General features: G+C 41.8%; 1 protein-coding gene across 1 annotated transcript; it reads right to left on the reverse strand.

The window, feature by feature from the left end:
- Nucleotides 1-618: 618 nt before the first annotated feature.
- Nucleotides 619-18,338, reverse strand: oprm1 (opioid receptor, mu 1). The gene is made up of 6 exons (XM_028422621.1): nt 18,079-18,338; nt 3,257-3,606; nt 2,847-3,049; nt 2,257-2,435; nt 1,907-2,090; nt 619-1,757 (listed from the first exon to the last, which is right to left on the reverse strand). Exons 1-6 carry the CDS (start codon nt 18,336-18,338, stop codon nt 1,752-1,754), a joined length of 1,182 nt encoding a protein of 393 aa, XP_028278422.1. The 3' UTR covers nt 619-1,751.
- Between the last annotated feature and the right edge of the window lie 2,853 nt (nt 18,339-21,191).

The raw sequence follows: 21,191 nt of genomic DNA on the forward strand, positions 1-21,191 counted from the left end.
GGCAATCGAATATTTACAGTATTTATATGAGAGATTAATACAATCATTCATCTTTACAGATCCTCTGAAAAAAATACTGGTACATAGAATAACAACGTGCTGAGAAAAAGGCATCTGCAAGTACACGTAACACGTAAGCATAAGCAAGCTTTAACACATGTACAATCCTGCTTGGCTCACCCGTTACAGGCAGAGTTAACACAAAAATGTTTTTTTCATATCTTTACCATCGCCTGCAGGGCTATTTCTTCATTTAGATTGCTTTGTTGTGAGCAGAAATGAGACCAAGATTAGCATGCATCTACTCGTGATGATCCTTCAGCTAGAAAAAAAACAATGTTTACATGGCCTGCCAGGTGTAGTGTTTTCCTATGAAGATGGACAAAAGTTCTGTTAGACGCCCAAACTTCTCTCTGCTTTTATCACAACAAGCTCTGTAGATTTTTGGTTTTTGTAACCAGATAGTGATTTTCTGGGAAAAAAAATTGGCACTTTGATGTTTTTTGTTTAGTTTTGTGAGTCTCAAGTACGGTAGTTCCATTATTCTGGAAAGATTTGAGAAATCTCTTCAACTCAAACCTAAAACAATCTCGACACTCACTTATTCATCAGGCTCTTGGTGCCCTTAGAGGCATTGTAATTGTACACTATACAAATAAACACTGCAGGCCACAGGAGAAAATATGTCGTCCCTTTAAGCTCTTCATTTAAAACCCATATCCTTGCTAATGGATGTTAAGTTAATCATACACTGAGGACCGTATGTTTGCTGCAACAACACACCCTGTGCAAACAGGCTGATGCATCTTCTCTGCTGGTTTAGTGCATTCAGAGTTCAGTACAGCTATGTGATGAAAGCAGTTGGTTTCCCTTCTGTACATTCAGAGGAATATCAGGTTTCAGTGTCACTGTATGTCCGTTTAATGGTCAAAGCTCCAGGGAAGAGGTGAGCGGCTGAGAGGAGAAGGCCACAAATGAGGCCAAAGCCAGCAAGGTCAATGGAAAAAGAGTGTTAATAAGATGTAAAGGAGGACACCTCCTGCCACTTCATGTGGTGAGACAGTCTTTAAGCTTTATGTAACAAAGCTGGATCAGATTCTACATCACTTTAGCAGCACCTAATAAATCCACTTTTCCCACAGCCTGCTCTGTCCTCTCACACGTAAATAACCCAAAACAAATGAAAAGTGACAGGCTGGCATACAGCCACACGGACTCAACAAACACAATAAATCGATCTGTTTTTATAGGTTAACGATTCAGCGATAAGGTCAGGGTTATTCCAGGAGACTTAGATGTGTTCTGTGTTAAAACATCATATTTTATAGATCTAAAAGTTTTTACTGTTCAAATGCAGTCTGTATGGTCAATATATTCATGAAAACCCAACATGTTTCAATTTAGTGCAACCACTTCTTCATTTTGGAGACTGTGTTGTTAAACTGCTTGTTTTTTTGTTTGATCTTTCTGTTTTTGTAATCTGTTAGAATCCCTGCACAGCTGTGTACAGTTACACTGGTTGGCTGGTTTATGGCCCAGAAATAATGCAGCACTAAGCTTTCAACACATTTAAAGAGTTAAAATGTTCTGTGCCGTTGAGTCTCCGTCGTGTCCTGGATTGTGTGTACCCCTGATGTGTGTGTGTGTGGTAGTCAGAGCCCTGTGGTGACCTGCGTGATCTCTGAGTTGAGATCGTCGCTGGCAGCGCCTCCACAGCTGCGAGAACCCACCGACGACCCCTCCAAGGCTAGTCATACCTGCAGGGAGAGGAGGAAGTCTGCCTGTTAGCAGTGTTGCAGTTTGTTTTGTGGAAGAACCTATTGCTAAGCAATGCTGCTTGTTAATCTTCCTCTAATGTTTCTCACAGATACATGTGAGGGTGTGTGTTGACAATCACACTGACTACCTGTTGATTGGACCTTTCTCCTGTGTTTGCACTGTTGTTTTCGCGCTGTGGGAGCTTGCGGCTAGTGGCCACGGTGCGGGAGGAGTTTTGCATCTCCAGCACTGACGGACTCGGTGTGCAGAACTCACGGAAACAGCGCTTGAAGTTCTCATCCAGGTAGCCATAAAGAACTGGGTTCAGACTACTGCAGGGGGACAAAAACATGGCCAAAGTTTAACAACAGAACATCTGCTGCAGCATTCGACTAAAACATTCTCTTTTTTTGTTTACAAAAGTTGTAACACACGTTGAAAATCAGTTGAATCATTATGCATGATTTTCATGGATTTTCAAATATCGCAGTATTATACCTGTTGGTGTAGCCCAGGGCGATGCAGAAATGCCAGGTGATGGTTTGCAATGTGGAGTTGGGGATCTGGATCAGAGCTGTGATGATAACAAAGATGTGGATGGGAGTCCAGCAGACAATGAAGACAGCCACAACCACCAGGACCATGCGGGTAATTCGGCGGAGGTTCCTGTCCTTCTCCTGTGCGTATGGAGAAGACGTTAGAGGTTAGGAGATAATAAAAGAGAGGGGGGAAAGCGAGAAAAAGTAGAGCCTCTGCTGCTAGAACTGGCTGTGGCCATTAAAATTAAAGCAGAAGTTTCATCCTGCTCATATTTAATCTAATACTGAAGGGCTAATTAAAAATAAACATAACCTCAGGCCTAAGTTGATTCTCTATAATTGCTTTGTCTTGAGAAAAATGAATGCACTGTAGTGGCAAGCCCCAGGCAATCTACTACTGTACATCATTGATCAAGAAATATAAAATTAGTAAATATGTAAAAAGGCTGTGTGCAGTGGGCAGACTCATATGTTACAGAATGACACATTTCCATGTACTTTGGCTCACATGCATGTGTGAAGAAAATTGATTGATTTATTTTTTTTAACCTGGGAGCCTGACAGCATGCGCACTCTCTTGAGCCGCAGGATCATGAGGCCGTAGCAGACAGTGATGATGAGGACGGGCATGACGAAGGCGAATATAAAGACGCAGATCTTCAGCAGGGTTTCCCAGTACCAGGAGGGGTGTGGGAAAATTAGCTTGCAGTCGATGATGCTCGTCTCCTGAAGGATGTGGTTGCTGTTTAGAGCTGGAAAGAAGAGAACAGAAGTGTGAGTGTGTTTTTGATTATTTTCATTCAAGAGCTTTGAGGTTCAGGACCCTAAATCACTTTTTTACCCAGTTTTTATAATGTTTGTGTCAAGGATATTTCCAGGAAATCTAATTTCATCTGTTCACAGTGGGTTTCAGAAAGTATACACAGACAAAATGCGTTGAAATAAAAGGTCATGCTTACGAGTGAGAGCAGTCGATGCCATGAACATGACCGGCAGCCCGATGGCTGAGGAGAGAATCCAGTTGCAGATGTTGACAATCTTGGCATTGCGCGGCGTCCTGAAGTCCAGCGCTTTGACCGGGTGGCACACGGCTACGTAGCGGTCGATGCTCATGGTGGTGAGTGTGAAGATGGAGGTGAACATGTTGTAGTAATCGATGGATAACACCATCTTACACAGTATGGGTCCAAACGGCCAGGTCCCCATCAGGTAGTTGACGCTCTGGAACGGCAGCGTGCTGGTGACCAAGGCGTCGGCCAGAGCCAGGTTGAAGATGTAGATGTTGGTGGCTGTCTTCATTTTAGTGTATCTGCAAAAAGAGCAGAGATTCACTGTGATGCAAAAAGGGTTAATTTCATTGTTATCTGTCACTATTATCCTATAATAAGAATTATATTAAACTGAATTGATGCATCTCCTCTGTTCGGGGGAGATGTAAAATGAATGAATCAATAAGTTTGACAATATATTATTTCATCTTTTGATATTCAAATCTTTGTCTGGGCCTCATTTCTGACGTGTGCCTGTCCTCCTGGGGCTGAGAAATGACTGCAGCTCCTCCAAAAACCAAGTCTATTTCCACAGACAGCAGAATTAAACATCAATTTCAGTTGTACCAAAGCTTACAGCTATGCATAATTTAGCACATAAGACATAAAATCTCCGCAGCCACTGCCTACTTTACCACCTCTCACTCTCCACCTCTTTATATATAGATCTGATATATAGTGATATCCAGATCACTGCCACCAGTTTACATAGGAGTGCATTTGCACAAATGTTGAATAAAATATTGAACAAACTCTGTAAATCCGGCAGATTACACTCTATGTTTTATGTTTTATTTATTTGTATCCCAGGCACAGTGTAAGACAACTAAAAGGACTCACTTAAAGTGGCAAATAAAAGTCAACTCCAGTTTCCACCGGGCAAAGAAGACTCAGACAAATTAATCTGCTTGTCAGTCTGCAGTGGCTCTTTGGCTCAGAATGAAAAGGAATTAAAGCATTTTAATGATGGGTCCTTTCTTATTTCACTAAAAATAACCTTTTAGTAGGAAACTGCAAAAAAAACAAGGCAGTTCAAAGAGAAAGAAGGAGAGTAGAGTGTATATCGAAAACAGAGAAGGGCTTGTGGATCCATTAGGCCAGAGACAGGAGGATGGAACACAGATGACTGAAGCGGCTGTACTATTTACAGCTCTTGTCAGCAGAGAAATATTCTATGTTTAGTGCTTGATGTACTCACAGAGAGGCAAAGGGGTGAAGCTGGATCCCATGGTGAACAACAACAAAAATCTTCAATGATTTGTCATGTACGTCAAAAAACGCACCACCCAAAGGAGCAGTGTAGGAGCATCATTTATCTCTGTGACAGCAACATACAGAAAGGGTGATAAGTGTGATAGGTTCAGCCTCCGCTTGAGGCTTCATTCAAACGTTTGACAAGTCTGGCCTTTCATCCAGCTGCCTTTGTCTTTCAAAATGTTAGATGTGAGGAGAATTTCTACTGCTGGATGCTGGATGAGGTCAATATCACTGTGAGCAATTGCAAAGTCCCACAGAGAGCCATTAAGAGCTAATCGACCCAAATAATGAAGCTATAGCTAAGCCTTCCAGGAATCAGGAGACTGTCTGAGGACTATGCTGCTGTGACTTATTACTTTTACTAATTTTTTATACAATCACTCTGTTGGATCCCATCTTCATGGTAGTACAATTAATTGTTCTTCCTTTGTAAACATGTTTATTGCCAATATATAAAAATCAGGTTTGCAAAACAGGAAACTGTAATTTACAATTACAAGTGAAGGGGAAGAACGTCAATATGTTTGGAGTCAATTTCCCATTCACACAATTAGCTGTGTGGGCAGGGCCCACTTCTACACCACACATAGGTCTTTGTCCAAAATGTCCTATAGGTTCATATTACTCCATGTAAAGACCACTTCAAACACATCCCTGCTGTGATGTTGTTAGACTAATTCGACTACACAGAGTGACAATGATACATCACACCCACTGGCCTTCTCTTTATAAAACCCCAGCTGTTGCTTTATCACAAAGGTAATTTGTGTCTGTTTTGTTCTAGCACTCGTCTCAATAATCCCAAATCCTCTTAACAACCAGTGATGACAGTTAGTTGATTAAATTCTCATTAACTTAGACACTGACAGCTTAGCGTGTTCGTTTTTTTTTTTCAGGCTTTATTTGCGCTGGGACCATTGAGACACCTCACGTTGCAGTTAAAGCTGTCACGTACACCGAGTCGTGCGATGCCCCTTATTGACTGTGAGGTCTTTATGAACACGGCTGCAGATGACAGCACATGTGCCTCCTCTGTGCTGCATGTCTGAGGCGTACGAGGGCGAACAGCCTCATCTCATTACCTGACTGTGGAATCTATTAATGAGGTTTTAGCTTTAATTTATTCATTACCCCTGAGGTTTGTCGTGCTGATCACCCATTTATTGTCAATAACTTTTTATTGCATAAGATTACAGAGATCATTTATGCACGAGCTGTGTTTTTTCTACTTAACAGCTTCTGCTCCTGAGACACTTCTGAGCTGTTTAGATGATCAAAATAGAAAAACTCCGGCTGTTCTGTTAGCAGCTAAAACCAACTGAAAATCTGGAAACACGACCCTCAGCATTAAGGCTCGGCTTGTGGTTAACCCATGTCTGTCCTTACATAAAGGCTTCATCATGGTATTGTGGTGGTGCTTTGCAGAGTTTTGCAGACGCACGTCTACTTGTCGTCACCATCAGTGGCAACAAGAAATATGGGAAACTAGTTCAGCAGCTGTTTGTGTCGACATAGAACTGAGAGGTTACTGTGATTGATCTTTGCATCCCACGAAGCGACACTCATAAACGAGATACAGATCTCCCGCAGATGGCTTCACATTTTTGGAATGAAACTTTGACGACTTGCATAAACAGAAGATAGGAATATTGCCTCATCATGTTAGCAGACAGACCACAACTAAAACCAGAAATATTCAGCCTGACAGGAAGGGGCAGAGACAGTGAAGCCACACAGAGGCCAGATAGAAGTAATCCTGTGCAAAGACACCATCAAACCCTTTCTGTGAATAAACAGAAATAGTTTTATCCGACTAACTTGATATTTTCCTGGATCACTAAACCACAGCAGTAATGGACTTTCAGTAAAATATGCATACTCCATAGCTGCAGTTGCCACCTGGAGGGGTGAGACAGATGACAAATTTCTCCTTATCTATCTTTGATTCTTCTTAAATGAGGAAAAGGGATTTTAATGATGATGGTGAACCGTCTTCTGACATTACAATACATCACACCTGCTCTGCTCTCACACCATGCTGTCCTCCAGGATTCATTATTCAAACATTCTAATCATTTGACAAACATGCAGAAATTTGACTGTGTCAGTAAAAGAGGGTTAATTCCCTCATTTGATGTTGAAACAGGTGGCAGTAGAGGACTGGTTGCTTTGCACAGAGTTTAAAGTGTCTGAAAAATAACAGAATTATGATTAAGCACTTTTTTTAACCCTTACTCTCACTAAAAACCTCAAATAACTTAATTAAAATGTGCTGTGTGACAAATTTAAACAGGAAATTAGAAGGACCTCGGGCCTGACTTCCTAATGAGCCTCATTTGTGGCTGAAAGCATCATGTACAAAAACAGAAACAGCATTTAATTGGTCATTATTCTCTCAGTGAGAATTTTTCTCTCAGTTTTAGCTCTTGTAATACATTTAGACTTTGTACTATTCATAATAATTATACTGCTGTCAACACTTAAATTGAAATTTCATTTTTTTTTAATAGAGGCAGCCACAATGTGTTTACTTAATGCTGCAGCTGACTATTGAATATGTGGCACCAACTCATAACCATTCTGGTTAAAGATAGACATGGACAGAATTTTAAGTGAAGAGTTTCGCTTAAAAGCAGAAGCATGACGACAGACCCTGACCGGCCAGGGCTAACACATTTAATCAGCACCAACTTCTGTAAAAGGGGACGTCAAAGAACCATGTAAGGAAGCGGAAGTGTGCATTTTCCCTGTTAGGACGGCACCATGGTGGACAAATAAATGGCAAAGAAGCTTGTTGCAGATGGGAGCTGTTTGCTTTTGAAACAGTCGCCTGTTTCAACCCAAACCTACACCTATCCATCTTTCTCCTACACGTGCCGAACCGTATTCATACAATTTAAATTTTCAATCGATAAACCTAATCACGTTTTCGCTCAGACTCACCACTATTGATGCCAATTATTGCACGTGCTATCTCCTCCTACCTCATGAGGGATTGATGTCACCTGGCCAGTGTCAGCATAACAGGTTCACAGAGATGCTAACAGACATAAACAGGCAGGAAAGCATTCTGTCTTCACAGCATGTTCCCCCTTGCAGTTCATGAAAATGCTGCGTGTAATACAGACACTCTTGGATGTTAATTAGTGGACAACAATGGGTTTTCATATGTGATGGTTGTCCTGCTTTACCATGACCACAGCTGTGTCCAGGCAGAGGAGACTCGTAACAGGTGTGACGACCCCTCCGCACTACTAGCTGTGCTGTGGTTCCTGTCTGTGTCTTGCAGGAGTCGTCCTTAGCTGATGAGCTGCACCTGGGCCCGGTGCGGTGCCATGAACGGGCCCTGGGTCCTCAGTTCACTCTCTCTTCCCTCCTCGTCCACACACGACGTGCGATCGCTGCGGCACGACTAGCTCTTTTGTTGTTTGCTTTGTTGCACATTCATACACACCATCCGCCATGCACGCATAAACTACTGATGCTGACACACTGATTATTATTTGCATTGCTTAGCGCTTTGTTATGTTTCCTAATAAATGTAGTTCAATTTGGCCTTGTCTCTGCTATAAGGTTACAGCCTTTGAGCTGGATTGTAAAATAAATAAAATGACATAATAACATTGTTTATGTGAGCATGTGCCAACAACTGCAGTGTCTAGAAAAAGGTTCAGTTGTGTTTACATGTATCTTCTAATGGATTCAACAGCTCTTCACAGAATTACAGCATGCTGTATCTCACAAATAAACCCAATTCAGTTTGGTTTAGTTTACTCAGTAGTACAGTAATTTACAATGATTTGTACAACAAAACAAGATTAATATATATGTAATATTGTATAATATTTATACTATATATTAGATTAATGATACTTGAATGGTAATGTTTGGCTTGTTCAAGGTAAACATTTCCTCTGGTCTTGCCTGGTTGGTGTTTGATGTGTCAAATTGATAATCTGGGAATGATAACAGATATTAAAATAATTATAACTTGGCAGATGTTTAAAGCTGCCCTGCAAACATCAGTCTGAGACATGAGGCCGCATTGAATCAACAGCCACATTTCAACAAATGTCAAAATGAAACCCACACACTTGTGGTCAACAGCTTGGAACAGAAACAGCTGACTTTTCATGGCTTTTTTCATCACACAGCAGCCTAAACATAATTCATCATTACCCAGTGCACGCTGACCAGCATGTTTGTAGCACCGGGTATGATTCATGTGCTGCTGCTGCTGGACGCAGACAGACCGCTAAGTCCTGGTTGCAGAAAAAGAGGCTGCTCATGTGAACAGACATCTGTTTGCCTCTGGCTCTGACTGGTAACACTGTCCATGTGTGCGCTGGGAGGAACAGGATGGATGAGGTGCACAGGCTCTGACTGTGTGCATATCTGACTTCTGGGCATGTGTTGATGCAGTGAACAGCAACAGGATGCTGAGATTTGTCCATGCTCCTACTGCACGTGTAAGGAATACAAATTCTCTATCACTGAATATCAGACTAAATAAAACACACACACACAATATGTGATTGCGTGGCTGATGTAGTCGCCTCTAAAGAACAACACACTGAATCAGAGGTAAAGGTGTGGCCTTTTAACCAGCAGGCACCAACACTAGGTGGTTAAGTTTAGGAAGACTTTCACAAACATCTCCTGGCTATCATGGCAACATGCTTCTTAAATGGTACACTGCTATGTCACAGTCTATGTGACAGTTGATAGCTACTGCTTTATTAGTGTTAATTTGAAGACCATTTCCTCTGTGGTAAATGCTAATTTTAGGTAAGCTAAACAATTTTTAAGCTTTTTCAAACTCAAATTCAGTACATTAGATAAACACTGCTGGAAATAGCTCCCAGTGTCGCCCTAAACTCTGTTAAATGCAGGTTGTCTGTGGCCATGAGTAAAAGGCACACTGTTTATTCTGTCTTTGATATAACATTGATATTAGTTACTGCTTAATAAAAGCAAAGCAATGAAGGACTGATATTTAAATAGTGAGCTTTTATCACTAATAAAAAACTGGAACTTCACAGCTGTCAGCTATATTACAGAAGGCTGAATCAAAACCTGGAGATTGTTAAAGCATCACTGTGATGGTTTTCTGTAGACGAAGGACTTCAACATTAACATAGTCTGCTACACCTAAACAATACTGCATCATCCTGGATACTGATACCAATAGTACAGCCTTTAGGTCAAAGGTCAAAAATTGCTAGTTTGATAATTATTTGACTTATGGTTTTCATGATGTTTGTGATCTGTACGCACACCTCAAAAAAACAACAAAAAAAAAACATGGCAGCCGATCTTGCTGCTGATAATTAGAGTGGATGCTTACATACATAGAGGGTAATGAGCAGCAGACATTTCAGGTAATGAAGGTGAAAGGATGACAGAGGTTGTGACTCATACACACACAGCGCTGTGTGTATGAGTCAAAGCAAAACCAACAAGTGGTGACATTGACCCTAAAGCTAAGTCCTTTATTAAGGCTTTTTAGAGACAGTAGTGTTAGGTAGCATTTCCCCTTGCTGTTCATCTCTCATCTTTCTTTCTCTCATTCTTTTCTTTTTCTTTCTTTCTTTCTTTTTTTAATTAGAAAGACCAGAAACCACCAGAGGCTCCATCACACTCTGTCTCCATGGCTACAGTCGTTCTCCTCTTCAGCTTTGCAACCAGAATGCCAGAGCAGGAATGTCAGGAGGAATCTTACACACACACACACACACACAATTACTATAGCTTTAAAAAGCCAAGAACTTTCCATAGTCCTCATTCATTTTCTGCCAGATGTCTACCCCGGCATTTAGCAGGCAGTTAGCCATAAAGCTAATAAGCTTTAAAACAAGATGTCTGTGGCTGTATTCACACTGACTGTTGTTGGTCAGGGAGATCAAGAAGATGACCTGTGTTTTATTAAATGAGCCACATAAAAAATCATGAATATGATAAAAACAATAAAGTGTGAAGTAAAACTCTGCTGTAAATGAGGATACTCAGTTTGAACTGTAATTAAACACACACCGAGGCCCATCGCCGCCATGTCTGAGCCACTTCATTGCACGTCTTCATGGAAAGCATTGGTTGTTATAGAAACCTACTGATGGACAGATGGTTACTGGATGGTTTGTGTGTGTTTGTGCAAAAATGATTGATAACATTATCACATAGGGGTTTTATTTAAGCTCAAAGCAGCAGGTCATAAGTGCAAGGCTTGAGAGAGCTGTGTAGCCAAGCACAACATATAGGTGTTAAAAGGTCGAGTGAAGTGGAACAGAAACAGGATGTGGAAATTTTCTCACTGTTGAAAAACATTGCAATAATAAAGCAAAAACAGATAAAGTGTAATTTCTATTTCCTGGTTCTTGTCCTTATCTCCACAAACTCACATCACCCTTTCCCTTTCCAGCCGGCTCAAAAATCAAAATGAACACATCTATTGATTGATAAGAACAGGACTGTTGACTGAGTGTGCATTGGTCCTTTATCTATTCATGTGCACGACATCTGTGTGTGGATCAGAGGCGTAGCATCCTTTCTAAAATTGATTGAAGAAACCTGGATTCAGCTTGATGACGCTCATTTCCCGAGCTGTCGCCAAGCATCTGTTGTGACTCACAAAACACACTCATACACAAAACGGGCAAATCAAGAGACACAAAAAGGATAATTATATATCCAGAAGTTAGAGAGGCACACAGGGTGTTTTCAGGTTGGAGCTCGGAGACTCAGTGAAGCAATAATTTCACTGTTCACAGCAACTAATGGTGCAATGTGACGACCCAAACACGAGACACACAGCAAGACGCGGGCAGGGCTGGCCAATAAAACCGATAACTTTTCCTCAGTAGAAATATAAGACGTGGCCAATACTTAACTTTAACAGAGCTCATCCATCATGTTCTGACAGACAGCAGGAAGACCCAGTAATAACCAGCATAGCGCCGCACTGAACCAATCATGTGACTGTAATACAGTTACAGCCACAACAGCTCACAATACAGAGGAGTAGCCACCAGCAGTAGCACGCTTGCTACTAATTGGGTTACCACATAGTCATGTGCACTGCAAACTGTGGGAAAGCGTGTTCCCTCCTTTTGTTTTTGTATTCTGATTACTGCTGTGTAATTGTACATGCAGTGCATACAACTCTCCCTCTCAGTGGAGGTGTTCCAAGGACCCCGCTGCTGTCTGATGCTGCTGCTACAGTGGCTGCATAAATTATAAGACATAATTTAATGACAGAAAATAAACTATGTTTCAACCAAAATTAAGCTTACGATAGTGTCACATCTCACCAAGGAGTAAAAATAAACCATTAAGCTTGACAGAAATAGTGATTGAGTGTGTGTGTGACTGTGATGTCTGTGGTCCATACAGATATGTAGCTCTTAGCGTAAGTTCAATCAGGAAGACTCTGTTTCCCATCATTCACCATTTATCCCTTTCCGCTTCCTAATCTTTCTCCCTCTATCCCTCGCTCCTCTGCTCCCCCTCTCTTTCGCTCTCTTAGCCAGGTGCTTAATAGAAAGCACCTCCCTCACCAATCAGCTGTGGCTTTCCATCCCTCTCCTGACCAATCACATCTTAGCAAGAAATTTAAAAGTCTCCATCTCCTCTCCAGCTTTTTTCTGATCGAACCCGGCAACCCTCCTTCACCCCAAGCACCACCAGATCCACGCCAGTTCAGGCCTCCTATCTCCTGCCCTCCAGCTCTCCACCACCACCAGGTCTAGACCCCGGGGGGATCTTCTGATCCAGCGGCCTCTCCTCTTGCGTTTTCCCCCCTTTTCGGATGTGGTCTTCATGATGGGGTCTAGGACGCCAATGCACATTCAAACTTTGTACTTAATAAATATTTCTTATTCAGTTCGCTGAGTCTCTCATGATTGAAATGCATCTATCCCATTCACCTTTATTTGGCATCCTTTGGACTATCACCAAATCACAAAATGGAGAAGGAGCTCAGAGGTCACAGTTTTAAGAGATATGATGACACCCAGGCTTTTATGAACCATGACTGCTTAGTGTTAAAATGTCAGAATGACCAGAATGAGCCATAAACATATCAATCATGCACCAGAGGCAGTGACAGGCCAGTGACTGAAAGAACAATAAGCTTCTTCGCTGAATGATACAATCTCGACCTTCCTTGTCTTTCGTCCTAACCCATAAATTATTGCCTTAAGACAGTAAACACACTTGGTGTGTCCCTGTGTCCTCTGTTCTTCCAATGGAAACATTTAATAAAAACATCCATCAGTGGTGAGAGGTGACATGTTGGAACGTCCTTGATTGGCCTGATGCAAGAAGATCAATAACCATGAACACACACTCCAGCGGTGATGGAAAAACTGCGCAGGTCCATTGTTAAACATGCCTTCTGCCAAAGGGACACAAGCTAATAAAGGAGTTCCTGGTCATTCACACCAAGCAGTGCGTGGCTTAATTACACACACAGTGTACTGTAACATGTCAGCAGTCAGGGATTCTCATTTAGAGTTTTGGCAGCACACATATTTCCCTCAGCCTTGAGTGCAGAGAAACATTCTGTCCCTGAAAGTTGTTGTGCTGAAATCAATTGAAAGGAAATCAATCTGTAGCAGCAACTGAAAACATAATATGGTTTAAAAATGTAAACATTTTAAACTTTTAAAATGCAGCAAATTAAAAGCAGCTGAGATTCAACCATTTATGTGAAAGATTTAGAACATAGCTCACCAACAATCCAAACCTGGTCTAGTTAGAGGATGCTTAAATCAGACACATCCTCTAAACAGGGTTATTAATACAACATGTATTCATCAACCACTGCATTCGGCTCTGCTCGTGGTCCACTTCAGTGTGATTTACTCCTATAATGCTTTTCCATCTGTGGAAACATGACAAACAAGTGAAGGGAAGCAATTAAGGATGATTCTCAGTTTGTTGCTTAGGAACACTCCTTCTACAAATGGCCGTCTTTTGTGCAGTTAACTCATGTAAGAGTGCAACAGTTGTAAAAGTGTTTTCACTCAAAATAAGGTTATTTAGTTGATCTTGAACTAGTTAGTTGAGCATAAATATATGCAAATACTGAAAATCAAGTGATAATATGCTGCTAAAAAAGGTAAACTCGACATTATTTTGACTGTCTATTTAGAACAATGGGGAAAATGAATTGAACACAGTCCACCCTACTGCCTCCGGGTGTTGGCTGAAAAAGAGCCTCGATTGCCTCGCACCTCCATGTTGAATTATCCAACTTTACAGCAGATATAAACATTTTTACAGACTGCCTCTTTTATAAAGTCTATGGGATTGACTCACTGTTGAAGCCAGTCTTAGCTTCACGCCCCAGAGGGTTTCAGACTGCAGTTTTACTGTCCATGTTTGTCTTCCAACTTTCACATACAAAAATATAAAGAAAACACCTTGAAACCACCATGAAAACTGCACTGCAGTGTGTTGAAGTGGAGGTGATTTTGTTTAGCCTATTCTCTTGTAGAATTTTGAGCTTTCTACTGTGCTCATGCAGATCCACTCTTTTGGAAACAAAGACAAAAAGGATCATCAGGGGAACAAACCTTCAGTCTCACTGCTTATTCATCAAGACTAAAATGTCAGTCTTGATGAAGAGAGATGTGTTTAACAGCGTCTGTCATACAATATAAAAGGAGAGCATCCGGGTAGTGGATGACTCACTTTGAAACTGACAGATGGACAAAAAGGCCGAAAGGCGCCATCAATCAGAGAAAACAGGACAGAATTCAGCTTTTGTCCCCTCCTGTTTAATTAATCATCCTTCTCTCACTTCTCAGTGTGTACAGTAACACGTGCTGTCACTACATCGCAAACAAAATTAACCTTTTTTTTCTTTGCAGAGCCGACATAAACGTTCCCTTTTTGTCTGTTTGCTTTCTTTCATGGTTTAACAGAACACCACCAGCTGAAACCAGACTGACAGTGCACTAATTCCATAGTTGTGTCCAGTGGTGTTAAGGAGCTCATAACTCACATGTAGTCACACACATAACGTAAATATCTCTCTGCACTCTCTACACATAATTGTCTCTTTAGCAAGAAATTAGACCCTGTACCTCCCTGTTGAAAGCAAATACAAACATTTAGTAAGAGCAGCATGTTTGATGGTCTCACTGTGCTGGTAAACCTGTTCATACTGATTATAATAATCATCATCATCATCATCAATTACAGGCGACTTTGTGTAAGTCAAACAATTACTCTTCATTAGCAGCTGATGGTTTTATTGTTGCCGGGGCGGAGGCGGAGGTGCGTCCTTGAATGTGTTTGTCTTTACTCGTATTGTGGCAGGTGATTTTTTGTCAGTACTCTAAAGCAAACAAGATAATTGCAGCATAAAATCCTGCATGCGGGAATTATTGAGCTGCCCGTTTGTTATTGGTGCGATCAAGGCTGCAAAAGTACACATTGGGTGCAAAGCTGTTACAAAACTGAGGTCAGAATGCCAGGTCTCAGCAGTGCGCTGTGAAATGATGTAGGTACACACACAAACGCAAGTAAGACAGCCTGATGCTGGTATAGAGGGTTCGGGGTCAGTGTTACCTTGACCAGGGAAAAAATTCTGAGTGGGCAATTCACTTTCATCCTACATAATCCACTTCCTGTTAATAACAACTAGACAACAATTTCCAGAACTGAAATACCTTTGTCTCCCAAACCCCTGAACCACTCCTCTCGGGGGAAATCTTGAGTAATAATTGTAATAAGTGACATTTTCAAATCCTGGCACCACAGTCAGAACAACTCAAAAAGCATCATATAAACTGCAGACACACAGCCCTTACACAATAGAAAATCAGTGAATCTGTCCTTACGACATACAGTTACTAGAAATTATTTTGTGAGAAGCTTTAACAATGGCTGCCGGTTAGTTGTCTGAAACTCAAAGTAAGATCCCTCTATTTATCACTGCTGGCAGCGGGAGCTACGAGGAACCCATTAGCAGGGATCTGTGCCATGTGTCATTGGGACCGTATATTTCATGTGAGGGGCTCACACTGCCAAATAAAACAATGTTTAGATGTTGGCAGGGTCAGTGAAAGATTACCAGGAGCAAAGAAAAAAAAATAATTTTTTGAACAGATACATATTGTCATCAACATTCATGGTGTTTGCTGCTGGATGCATCCAACTGGGCACAGCTGCTTGTCTGACAGAATAGGGGAGTGTGGAGTCAGAGGTTTTGGAGTGATTTTGCACTCATCAGGCTCCAAACGCCTCCTGGTGTTTCCATGGTAACAGGAAGCACTCTGCACGGATGGCATATCCCCTGTGAAACCCAGTGGTTTCTGTTGAACTGCTATTGATTTTTCCAATTGAGCGCACACATCTATGGACAATATTTGCTCCGAGAAGTTTGCGGATGTTTGCCGAGTTTTGGAGCAAAGAGAGGCAGTAAAAGGACAGAAAGATAAAAGAGAGGAAGAGTTCAGAGTGTAAGGGAAAATAAAAACATGTCTCAACCATTGCGGCCTCTGTCCAATCATGCCAAAATGTTCTCAAAGCCATGACCGTAAGAGGAGAAAAGTTCAAGACTCTTTTGTTTTACAAATAAATACTACAGTGTGTCATTAGCTAAAAGGCAACCAAGAGACAGACAGAAGAGGAGGAGAGGGAGACAAAGACACTGATGAATGTTAATGAGCCTGATGGATTGGGGTGTCCAGAGGAATGAGACATTTCCTTTACCTTCAAAGCAATTTCCTTAGTCTAATTAGTTTTAAAAGTTGCAGAGAACCTATAAAACGTTCCCTGCATGTAAAAACATCTGCACACACACACACACTTCAAAAGCTGTTGGAAAAGTAAAATCTGCAGTTCCTCAAATGTCCACTTAATGCTGGCTCCAAAATCGAGAATGGTTCTAACCTTTATTCCTGTGTGGCCCCATGGCTCTAATTTGAGACTCATAAAATGAGATTAGTGTCTCTGGGAAACTGGTTAAACTGACCTCAGGTTGTCTTTGGAGCAGACCCATACCGACAACATGTTTTGGCCGATGCCCACTTCATTAGTGTGGAGAGACATTTAAAGGGGACGTTTAAGAGGTTGTATTAGTTTGTTTCAATGAAATAACCAATCATGGAGCAGTGCCCTTCACCATCTATCATCTACTCTGTTGACTTTAAGCATAAATTGCTGGCTGTGCTCCATTAATAAAAAGATGCAGCTGGATAACTGTGTCTTGAAAATGTGATGTCATTTCCACTTTGTGGATCTACAAGATCGGCTGTCTGTAATTTTGGCACAGACAACAAAAAACATCCGGTGTAGATGTGTGTGTGTTACTATAACAGATTTTTTTTGGGAAGCACTCAGACAAATGAGCACCCATCTGCTCTGAGGAGAACGATAGGGTAACACGCATAAGGACATGAATTTTCTTCCACCTTTTACACACTAATTTCTTCAATAAATGGGCGGCATTTCAATTTGAAAGCCATTTAAGCACTTTCAACTTCAGCACAGGAAATCCTCCGCCTGGCTGCTCTTCATCCATTAGACCAATAAAGTGGGTAATTACTTCACTGACCACCCTCACCTTTATCTCTGTCCACCTCCTGTTCTAACTTTCTCATCAGTCACTGTTTGCACTGTTTTCCAAGTGCACTTTATGTTTCATCCTGCATCATGCTCCAATTGTGTGTCTTTTATGACCTGAACAAGCCTTATATGGACTTACAGAGCAGCAGCCGGGGAGGTCATGTAAAACATCATAAATGTCAGATTGTAATTAAAGACCAATGAAATCTCTTCACAGTGAGCAGAGCAGATAGGAAGGTGGATGACTTTTTACTTACTGAGTTATGTTAGGTGGGCCGTTATGTATGAAAACAGGAAATATTCAGGTTGTGTGAGAGTGGTATAAGTAATGGTCCTGTGATGAGTTTTTGAAACCAAAGTTTGTGATGTTAATTAAGGAGATGTGGACATTCAGTGATGAGGAATGAAAGTGGCAAGAAGAGAGAGCAAGGAGAGTTAGTCCCTACAAATCCTGACCACAGTCCACAGACCATGTTTTTTTTGTCCAGCACTCACTATATGGCGGAATATGGCACATCATCTTTTTCACTAAGGCCATCCATGTTATTGTGGATGACAGGTGGAGAGAGGCATCAGCTGTTGCTGATAAGAAGTGAGAAAAGTGTGTGTCTGTACTGCAGCTTGTCTTTTACCTTCCTGCGCTGATCACGTCTCCGCTCACTAGAGCAATTTGCTGCGAGGTTGGAGGCATTTTACGCACGAACAGCAGCTGCTGCGCTGGCTTCGCCTTCAACAGCGCACTCACATGGTTTCACTCAACCTCTGAACACCCGCACTTTCATGGCCAATGTGCGCAAAACAGCAACAGGTTAGGAGTTTCTTACTTACAGAGTTTTTTGTTTGAGAACTGTAAAATAAAAACTCCACTCAGATCAGCGTGCCTATAGTTCTTGTCTTACCTGACGATGATGTACATGACGAGCACGTTCCCAATGAGCCCCACCACGCACACTATGGAGTAAAGAGCGGTGATGACAATCGCTATGATGACCGGGTTTGCGTCGGTGTCCATGCCGCCGGGCAGCTCGCATTCCCCGTCGCATCGCGGCTCCGTGAAGCTCGTGTTGTCGGTGAAGTTCCGACAGAAGCTTCCGTTGTTGTAAAGCAAGGGGAGCTGGCTCCGGTAATCCGCGTCCGAGCCGTTGCCGGAGCTCTCCATGGTCCTCTCCCGGTGTGTGCGGTCTGTGCTGCGCGCGTTTTTTTTCCACTTACTCCCTGACTTAACGCCTGCGATGCCCCGCTGGGTGCCTGCTTGTCTGTTGTACGCTCAGTGAAGCGCTGCGTGTCAGACGCGGGACGGAGCGGGACGGTGTGGTCAAAGCTGACCGTGCTGAAGAAACGTGATGTAGTGAAGGTTCACTTAGAGGAGCGGCACAGCAGCCTGCACGGGACAGGAGCGACGGCGTGCAAATGAACTTCCCCTTCTTCCTCCCCCCCTCGAGTCCTTCCTCGCTTCTTTTCATTCCCGTTCCTCCACCTCCCCCTTTTTGTTCATATTTGTTTACTCCTTCATTCTTTCCTTCCCTGCCCGTGCCACCTCCCTCCTCCCTCCTGCCTGACTTCCAGCTTCTTTCCCGCAGTCCTGCTCATCTTTGATTCCATCTTTTCTCACGCATCATTTCCTCCTTATGGTTTCTTCTACCATATTTCCATCCTTCTTACCTTTGCTCCTTTCCATTCATCATTTGCTTCATTGTTTACTTCCACGTCCATCCTTCTTTGTTTAACTTCTACTCCTTTTCATTTCTTGCTGTTGCACTTTTTATTCCTTTTTCCCTCCATATGCTTTTCCCAGGTCATGACTCTATCAGGGTTGTTGCTGCAGAGAATTATAAAAATGCACACATTTTTTTTTGCCCACAGAAAATGTTTTTAACATTAGATCACACAACCATTTTCCCTCTCAGGCGACAACGCACTGAAAATATAGCACCTCGTTTCATATTCAGTGAAACATCAGTAAGGGTAGCAGATCATGGAAAACACCAGCAACACAATAATCAGAGGAGTCATGGGATTATTTGTCAAGTCGTCCATGCGTGCACGTGGCACTTTGATGAGTCTTCTCTCTGCTGATTTCTGTTATTCTGTGCTGTATTTTAATGAGAGGAGCCAAGCGAGGGAATGTGGCACAGCGTAATCCAATAGGGATTGATTTTAATCAAGATAATGTCCCTGCTTGTCTCATTACGGCTTCAGAGAGGCACGAAATGGGCAAAGATCATTTGCTAAACGTGCTGGAGGCCTGTTAGCAGTAAAACTTTTCAGCACTGGGAAAAGTCATTGTCTTAATTTCGTTTTTTAATGGCTGCTTTAATCAACAAAATTCACATGATAATAAAAGGAAAAAAGTCGCCAGCTAATTGTATCAATGTGGAAAATAGAAACGCTTCTTCTTTTAAGCTAATGTGAGGAACCAGCCTACAACACATTATGTTTATTCAACCATTTCCCAGTTATGTTCAGAGACAGTGGGATTTTCTGTATCTACCCACTATAGCTGCATACAGAAGAAACAAAAAGCTTTCATGAAAGATGTTGCTGCAGGTTTGACCTCTCACTGAAAAATGTATGTGCTGCTCCTGAGTGGCAGGCAGGCCGGAGGTTGGGGTAAATGGTGGAGGTACAAAGACACATGTCTGTCCATCTGTCACTCAGTCCTAGTATCATGAACTCAAGTTTCACATCTTAATTATGTCAAAATTGCAAACAAATGTCTAGTAAATAATAGGATAGACCCTCAGATATTATATACAAAAGGCCAAAGGTCAAATTTGTTGTGACATCATATTGTACAACTGATTTTTTTCATAATTAAACTGTAACATTTCCTAGTTAATGCAGGGGATGGGTGGGGGGTGACTATAAACAGAATTTATGAAACAAAATAAAGAACAAAACAACAAACGCTAACACAAAGTCAAAACAACAAGATTAGCACTCTTATCCTCACGCTCCCATCCTAATGGACGGAGCAAATGCGCCTCTCTTGCGCTCCCACAACTTGGGCCACTGGCCCCAGCTATGTGCATGCAGCCAGCTTATGTACCCCATGCTGATGAGAGCCGAGTGGAATCAGCTGCACCGCTTGCTCCACAAAAGTGCACAATGTACCTGGACACAAAGAGACAGAAGGCACACACCACAACTTATACATACATAAACACTTTCTGGCAAAATGTGATCTATAAAATTGTGTATGGACAGATTGATAGAACCCAGTTTCGGAGGCTGTCAAGCTGTCACCATCTTGGTGGTGGTTGAGCTCTAACTCCTTTATTCAAATATGAGTGCAGCCATATAAGCCCACAATCTGACACAATCTCCCAATCAAGATGGTCATGGCCCTAATTATACCTCATTTAAGCAGGTTTAAATGAGTGAGTTATATAAAATCCCACGCTTCACTTTAAACTTGAGGAACTGCAGATTTCTGCTACTATATATGTATATATTAGGATGCAGAGCTGCATTATTATTGCACCGCTCTTTGTTTCTCACAAAGTGAAGTTCTGACAGCAGAAACAGATTTACTTCTTTGCCCAGGAGGCTTTTCTTGAACTTATAACCGAGGGACCCTGTGAATAAAGTCCACATGTTTCTACTGTTCAGTGTGATTCATTGGTGTAAGACTGAGATGTGTTGCTCCGAGAGCTGTTGCAACTGCTATTAGCACAAACAGGGCACAGATGGCAATTCAAGGATAGGTCTTCATACATGAGGGAAGCTTCATTTGTCACCCTGCTCAGGGCTTGGATAACATTAGCTCATACAATACGACTGTAGATTCAGGGCCGCACTTATTTTTCAATACACATGGGTTCATATCCTCGGGATTTTGAGCAAAATATATATAAAATATATTTTATTATAATTATGAATGTTTTTCAGCCTTCTCACTCTCTCTCGCTCTCTCTCTCTCCCACACACACTCACACACATATACTGTACATTACGGTTGTTTTCTTGGAGCAAACAAACTCCATTCAGTGTATTTTAAGTGTGTGAAGTA

The sequence above is a fragment of the Parambassis ranga genome, chromosome 15 (genome assembly GCF_900634625.1).
Source record: "Parambassis ranga chromosome 15, fParRan2.1, whole genome shotgun sequence".
In the NCBI taxonomy this organism is placed as follows: Eukaryota; Metazoa; Chordata; class Actinopteri; family Ambassidae; genus Parambassis; species Parambassis ranga.

Coding starts and splice junctions, on each gene's coding strand:
- oprm1 (XM_028422621.1), bottom strand. CDS start 18,338: ATGGAGAGCTCCGGCAACGGCTCGGACGCGGATTACCGGAGCCAGCTC. Junction 3,050..3,256: donor GGCATCGACTGCTCTCACTC/GTAAGCATGACC, acceptor TCTTCTTTCCAG/CTCTAAACAGCAACCACATC. Junction 2,436..2,846: donor GCATGCTGTCAGGCTCCCAG/GTTAAAAAAAAT, acceptor CCATACGCACAG/GAGAAGGACAGGAACCTCCG.